This window comes from Rhinatrema bivittatum, chromosome 2 (assembly GCF_901001135.1).
Source record: "Rhinatrema bivittatum chromosome 2, aRhiBiv1.1, whole genome shotgun sequence".
Classification (NCBI taxonomy): domain Eukaryota; kingdom Metazoa; phylum Chordata; class Amphibia; order Gymnophiona; family Rhinatrematidae; genus Rhinatrema; species Rhinatrema bivittatum.
The window spans coordinates 578,570,727-578,578,241 of NC_042616.1; the positions used below are offsets into that span (position 1 = coordinate 578,570,727).

General features: G+C 41.3%; 1 protein-coding gene across 1 annotated transcript in view; it reads left to right on the top strand.

The window, feature by feature from the left end:
- Positions 1-7,114, top strand: part of LOC115085235 (acetyl-coenzyme A synthetase, cytoplasmic-like) — a 107,780-nt gene extending 100,666 nt beyond the window's left edge. Inside the window, 3 exon segments of the mRNA XM_029591009.1 lie at positions 1,485-1,560; positions 5,965-5,996; positions 5,999-7,114. Of these exon segments, the coding sequence (XP_029446869.1) occupies positions 1,485-1,560; positions 5,965-5,996; positions 5,999-6,090 (200 nt within the window). The 3' untranslated portion in view covers positions 6,091-7,114.
- The last annotated feature ends 401 nt before the right edge of the window (positions 7,115-7,515 follow it).

A 7,515-nucleotide genomic window follows, 5' to 3' on the forward strand; every position in this document is an offset into this window, starting at 1 on the left:
TCGTCCTTCCTTCATACTGGTATACGTAGGGGCACCTTGAGGTCTAAAAACACTCTATTTGAAACTCTTTGTCAGCATGCCTCGTTCATGAAGGGGATTATATCCAAAGTCTATACATTGTTTAATAATATAACGCAGGTGGGCCACAAATATAGGGCATTATGGGATTTGGACTTCCCGGGATGCTTGGAGGACGAGGACTGGGATATTATCTATAATAACGCTGGAAAATGTTCGATATCTGCGGGTCTTCAAGAGAATTGCTACAAAATGCTTTATCGCTGGCATTATACACCTCAAGCTTTACACAGATTTTACCCTCATATATCAGACTGCTGCTGGAGAGGTTGTGGGGCCCAGGGTACATATCTACATATATGGTGGTCCTGTCCCAGAATTCAGGGTTACTGGCAGGGGTTGTTTCAATGGATCTCACAGATGTTGGATGTGCCTTGCGTGGCACAGCCCTGGCATGTCTTATTAGGCGCGCCTATACCTGAACAAAGTACAACAACTCAGAAGTTGGTTTTACAAATTTTTATTGCAGCTCGGACAGAGTTGGCTATACTATGGAAACAAACACTGATTCCTACTCTTGCGGCGGTACAGCATCGCCTTTTCTCACTATATCAACTGGGCAGACTTACTGCTGTTCACCAGAATCGTTTACCTTCTTTTCAGGCTATCTGGGGCCCTTACCAAAAAATGGCTTTGCTGATCATACTAACACCTGAGGCTTATTGTTCCCCGCAGCGTCCAGCTCACTCGCTAGATGAAGGTGCCAGTTATTGTCTACCACGTAACCACATATTATAGTTTTTGAAAGTCGCTTACCAGTGTGGGGTGGGGGGGGGGGGTGGGGGGGGGGTTTCTAAGGTTCATATGCTTCTTATGTTTATTCGGGGCATTGGCCTTCGCAGTTTAATTTCCAAATGCAATTTGCTACTGTTTATGCTGCTGTAACTTTCTTGACTTTTAGCAATGCTGTACTGCACTGGCATGGTTATTTCGCTATTGTTTGTTATTCATTCTAATGTACCACCTGTTTTGTCATTCTGGTATTTTGCTGGTAGCCTGTAAATTGCATATTGTTGTTTCTTGAGGTCTGCAAATAAAACAGAATTATATATAAAAAAACAAAAAAACATTTGTTTGAACTTTTGGATCACTTATTTAGTTTAATACAGCCATTTAGCATCTTTCTCCAACCCCCACCTTACATTTGGGCTGAGGTTGTACTATGGAGTGTGTTATTTGGAAGATTTTCTTTGTTTTGCATATGGGAAGTTATTTCTGTACATTGTGATATTTGTAAATGCGGTATACTAGTGTATCTGTTAAACTGCAATATAAAAATAAGGGGATCTTGCCCCTTCTAAAATTTTAATGTGAGACTTTGTTTCTACAGAATATTAACCAGCAATTAAGGAAAGTGTGTTTTTTCTAGTATTGTCTTTTCACTTTTTATCATTTTCCTATTGCAGTTCGGGAACAAATTGGGCCTATTGCTACCCCAGACTTCATTCAGAATGCACCCGGGTTACCGAAAACACGCTCAGGTAATTGCTGACCATGCCTTATCTCAGAAAATGTACCAGGAGTGGAGGTAATGCAAGGAATTTTGTAAGCAGTCACTGCTAATCTGATCTTGAATAGCACCACAAAAAAAAATCTGAATTGCACTAATTATGCCTTCCTCCTCATTCTCTTGCCTAGTTTATCAAATATTGCCCAAAAGTGCCTTTCCTCTGATCCTGCTGGCTCTTCGGAGTGTGAGTGGATGGTGCTCTCATGCCTTGCCTTAAAGTGAGGATGCCAGAGGGCTCCATCCTTGTTCACTCTCTGTACACTTGGTGCTCATATCATTATCTCATTATTATGTGCTCTCTCTGCTGAGGATGGCACTCAAATCTTTGTCCTTTTCCTGCGGTTATACTCTCTCTGGTCTCTGGTATCTTTGTGTCTCTGAGTAATCTCTCAACATCCTGGTTGATTTTTGTCAAATTTAACACCTTAGAGTGGCAAAAGGGGAGCAAAGGGAATGCAGATTCTGTTGCACATTTTGGTTTTTACTTGGTTTCACAGGCTTAGTTATCCTTGATTCTCACACTTCTTCCATATTCATAGTGCAGTGATTACCAAGAATCGTCACTTTCACATCTTTAAAATTTGCTGGTCCCTAACATGTGGTTCATGTTTTGGTCATTTCTTGCATAGATTCCTGTAATTTCCCACAGATATGTGTTCTCCATTTTGCCACTCAAGTTCCACCCCTCACTTTCACTTTCTCTCACCTCGTTCCTTAAGACTGTAGGGCCCTCCCTCACCGCCTCAGTCAGTCTTCCTTGATCAAGACATCTGAAATCTAGGCTACAAGCTCACTTCCGCACTTTGGCTTTCATATTGGTTTCTATCTCTGTGTTGCTGCCACTTGTAATATTGCTTCAAGAATTATATCTAGGTAAGGGTAATTAAGTATTTAGAATACTTATGTCAGCAAGCACAGCTCAAACAGAAGTCTTTCCTTACAAAATATTGTAAATCACTGATTTTTGTCCCTTTATATCTGGCACTTTTTTTAAAATATCTATACAAGAAAAGATCCATTGGATGTGAAATGTATTTGAAAGCAACTTTAGTCTCAACTGCAAATTTAGGGCCTGATTTTTTTTTTTTTTTTTTTTCAAAATCATTTACACGTTTAAAACTTGGGTTTACATGTGCAAATGCACTTTACCCGTGTAAATGGGTTTTTGAAAATTGCTAGATATACGCTACTGAATGGTCAATAGGTTTTACTCAGTAAGTGCACTTTAACGGGTAGATTTTAAGAAATGTGCTTGTGGGGAAAATGGGGGTTATGCGCATGGTCGGGCCGTGTGCATCTTCAAAGGGGGCCGGCCACACACGTTACCCCCGTTTTATTGCGCCGAAAGGCCGCGGGCCCAGATAAAGGGGCGGTCTGGGGGGCAGGGCTGGAGGCGGCTGGTACAGCAGTCATTTGCCGCTGTTACCGAGGAAAGGACGCCAGCGCATGCAAGTTGCCATTGGAACAGTAAACAACAAAAAAAAATAATATATAAAGGTAGAGGTAAGGGAGGTTAGGGTAGGGGACAGTGAAGAGTGCGCACGTATTAAAATCTTACCCCTAAGCACGCAAATGGGCTTTAGAAAATTGCTCTGATGGTCTTACATTTACATGTGCAACTTCTTTGAAAATGACCTCCTTAGTTTTGATATTGACTGCCTTGATCTGGTTGTGTAGCTTTTTGCTGTTTCATAGGGAGGCCTATGCATTCCACAGTGGCATCTTTACTGAGTCCTTCATTGGAAAACGCTACTTTAATAGACTACTCTTCTGGTCTTTGATTCAAGGCCCATCTAGTCTACCCATTTTTTCCCTCCTGCAAAATTGTAGTCTTTGCCTGATCTCTCTGACTCGATTGCTTATCTTATACTTTCTTGAAGTCCAGTACTGCTTTGCTCCAGGCCAGTAGGAGGCTTTTTCCATACACTCTTTTCTGTGAAGACCTATTTTCTTAAGAGACTCTTGAATTACCCCTTTCAGCCTTATAAATTGTAAATTCTTGCGGTTTTTAATGTCACCTTAACTTACAGATAATGAGCTTTTTTTTTTTTTAATTTAAATATATCCTGCAATTTCTTCCTGCTCCTTATTGGGATTCCGCTCAGTCTGCAGTAGGGATAAAATCTTGTGCCATGAACTTTGCAACTTTCCAGTGATTTTTCTTCCATTTATCACTCCCCCCCCAATGTTTCTAGTCCAGTCAGTGCCCTGACCTCTTCTGGGCTGGAGTCCATGTACCGGGCTGCTTCTGAAACGCTGCAATCATGGGGCTCTAAATCCAGCCACTAGACTTATTTTTATTTATGATTTCGATTCAGTAGTCGTTTATCAAAAAAAATGTTCATAGCATAACTCTTAAGCAGGACCACGAGTCCTTCCCTGTGGGGTGTGGGGGGCTGTGAACGCTGCCTCTGAGGTGGGAGTCAAATGCCGCTCCCTCCGAGAGGCAGTGTGCAGTGCTGCCATTGAGCTGCTTCTATGCTTCTAGTTGAATTGAGGCCTCAATTTTTTTTTAATATTTCTCAAATCAGATAAATAGCCAAATATCTGGAGATTGTCAGCCAGCATCAATCTTTTTTCCCCCATACTGAAAATGATGCATTTTACCTTGGCTCTGGCATTCTCACTCATTGCTTATCCTGCAGAAATGTATTTCTGTGCATATATTTTTGTATAGCTCTAAAATTTGGGGAACAGAACCCCAAAAACAAAACAAGAGGTGAGCAAACCAGCAAATCGATACCCAAGCTGAACCGAGCAGTCTAGTTTGGCTATATATAAAATTAAACCTGAGGCAAGCTAAATTTTAGTACAGAAAAAAAAATCAGCTGGCAATTGAGACCAAAACTGAAACCATTCACAGAAGCACAAGAAATTCAGATCCCGGTTGGGCTGCCACCAATCACCTCACCCACTTTCCTTGGCATTGCTGCTGAGCTGGCCAGTGAGAGAAATGGTGTGGGCACCACTGTCCTTCTCTGCTGCCGCTGCGAGCCAAAGTTACCTTCTTTGAGAGTTTAAACTACACATTTGTACCTTGTCTTGAACAAATTTTGGTCCTGGGAAACAGAGTAGGAGGATTCACCTTGAGGTGCTACTGCCCCCTCCTGTCTGCTGGTAGGAGCAGGGAGTGAAAGGCATGACTATCAGCGGATTTGTGTGGGGGGAGAGATGAAAGAGGGATTTGACTTGGGAATGAGAGGGGATTGGCAAAGGCATGTCAGAAAGGGAGATTGGTGCTGGGGGGGGGGGGGGAGGTGTGAGAGGACACCAGGGATTGGAAGAGGAAAGAGAGAGGACTGGGGAATGTGACAGGACGGCAAGCTGGGGGAAGGGACGTCTCTTTTGTCCTGCAATTCTGTCCCCTCAATCCTCCTTGTATTTCTGGATTCTTTCTTCTTGTGCCTATTCCCCCTGGATTAATAGCTGAGATCTTTCACCTATCCAAAAAGAAAAATATATAAATTATGTAGAGACACAGGCAAGGATGGATGGAAACTACTTAACCTTCTAATGTAAAATAAATGAGCATGTTGATATGCAAATGTAGCCCAGCATTCTTTCAAATTTGTAAAACTTGCTGCAGAATCTGCCCATGAGCTGCTTTAGAAAACCGCTAGCTGTGGCTTTAATCAGCTTTCCTGACAGTCATACTTGGACTTGAGTGCTATACACAACAGAATACTCGTATAAGAGTTGTCATGTTCCCCCTAAATCCACAAAACTCATAAGGCCTATAAATCAATAGGGAGAACCTAGGATTCGTGACCTTTTGAAAAAGACACAATGTGTGATACCCAAACGAATAATTTTGCAATTGTGTGAAGCGGACCACATAAACTAACCCTTCCAGTATTACAGACCTGGTTTAAAGTCCCTGGTGATCATGTTTATCTTCTTCTCTTTGACCCAGCATCAGTGTCATCCTGCTTTGAGCTTCCAGGTCAGTTGTAACTGGCGTCTACTGGGATTCCAGTACCGTGAGCCTTCGTATGTGGCTAGCTGGAATACTTCCCCTTCTCCCTCCCACCACCTGGCTGCTTTTATGCAGTGCTTAACCAGGGGCCAGACCATGGTTCCCTCTGGAACAAGGGGGTGTACACCCTGAGTGAACCATCCTTGGCTTCTTTTGCAATGATCTCATAGAAGGACCCATAGGTCTTGAAAGCTAGTCACAAAAATATTGTTAGTCCAGTAAGAAGGTATTGCCTACAACACGTTTGACATTTTATTTCTGTTCAATTTATAGTTGAAACATGAAACAAAAAAAAAAAAGTTAGGCCTTTGTCAGAGAAAGCTCTTGTGAGGTACAGTTCAAGTATTGGACTCAGAAGAAAACAGTTACAAAGGTTTATTTCATTCATTTTCTAACAGGTTAAAATAATGCGACGCGTCCTGAGGCATATAGCCCGAATGAGAAAGATCTGGGAGATGTGTCCACGCTTGCAGATCCAAAGGTGGTTGAAATTCTCTTCAGCCAGAGGTGTGAGGCTGCAGCTTGAAGCCCTTTCAGTCATGTCTTCCTGCACACAGACCAAGCTCCATGGGAAAACAGTCTGATGCCGCGTTCGTTTTTCAAAAGTTGAGTGGCCAAGCACTTGATCTCGGAGCAGTCTGGTACAGAGCAGTCATCAAGTGATGTAGTATTCCACTATGTCTTTGCTTTGGTGTAGACGGGTCTTTTCATTAAGTCAGATTCCCTGCCTAAGCTGGGTTTGACAGTGATGTGTGCTTATAAGCTATGATTTTATCTAAAATGTTTTATTAAAAAAAAAAAATCTCATATCTTAAAATTGAGGGAGGCTTAAGATAGTCTTGCTGTCTGGCTTTTATCCCAAGAGACTAGTTGTAATAGTGAGATTGGGTCGTCTGTATATGGCTGCAGTGTGACTTCCAGCCTCCTGGTTAAAAATGTATTTTTACACACCCAATTACTGCAAAGAGGAGAGATCCTTTCCATACCCAGTGGTATCATGGCAGTAGTATTTATGTGCTCTAGTTGTCTTATTTCAGGCTGCAGAAAGAGTACCTCTTGAACACATCAGTGGTTTCCACTGTGTGGCACCTAGGAATTTTTAAAAACAAAAAAACCCCCCTCTTACCTGTGACCTGAGCTTGTGCACTCACACTCCGGTTTTGTGAAGGTCTCAGCTGCAAGAGTGGCTTTTATCTCCAAAGAGACTTGTGGCTCTAGCGCCAGAGTATTTGTAGCTTTTGAAGTATAATAGGAAAATCAAAACACATGGTGAAGGAAGTTCATGTTAACGCTAAAGGGACCCTAAATCCTTTAATATCGGTGTGTGTCCTGCAACGTCAGAGCAAGATCTGTTAAATTCCTGGAATAACTGGTTTTATCTTTAAATGTTCTGCAAGATTTTTAATACCCTTGTCTGATTTCTGTATAGGAGAAACTCTTATCTGGCATTTTCAGAATGCACTATAAGAAAATGTATGTTGCCAACCCAATGTTCTGGCTAAATGTTTTTATATCTAAAATGCTAATAAATTACAAAATTTAAAAAGGGATAGTTTTTTTTGTGTCTTTTTTAATCATGTCATATCGATGCATATCTTTAATGGCTGGTTTTGTCTCCCCCAAAGACATCTCAAAAGTCAAATGCAATTAAATATGGAGAAACATCTCTGAATGGTTCAGAAAAGTGCAAAACTGTATATATTCATTATGTTTGCATTATCTGCTAGCAGAAATGCCATAGCAAGAAACATCTAAATTATATACAATGCTCAGTACAAATGACCATACAAATTCTCACAATGCTGTCAAATGGGGCTTTTGGGCTAGGCAGTTAGATTTTACTTGAAAATTACTATTTTTTTTACCTTTATTTTGAGTTTTTCTAATTGCATTGGCATTTTGATAAATACCACCTTAAGTAAAAAAAAAATCTAAAGATTGGGGTACCATC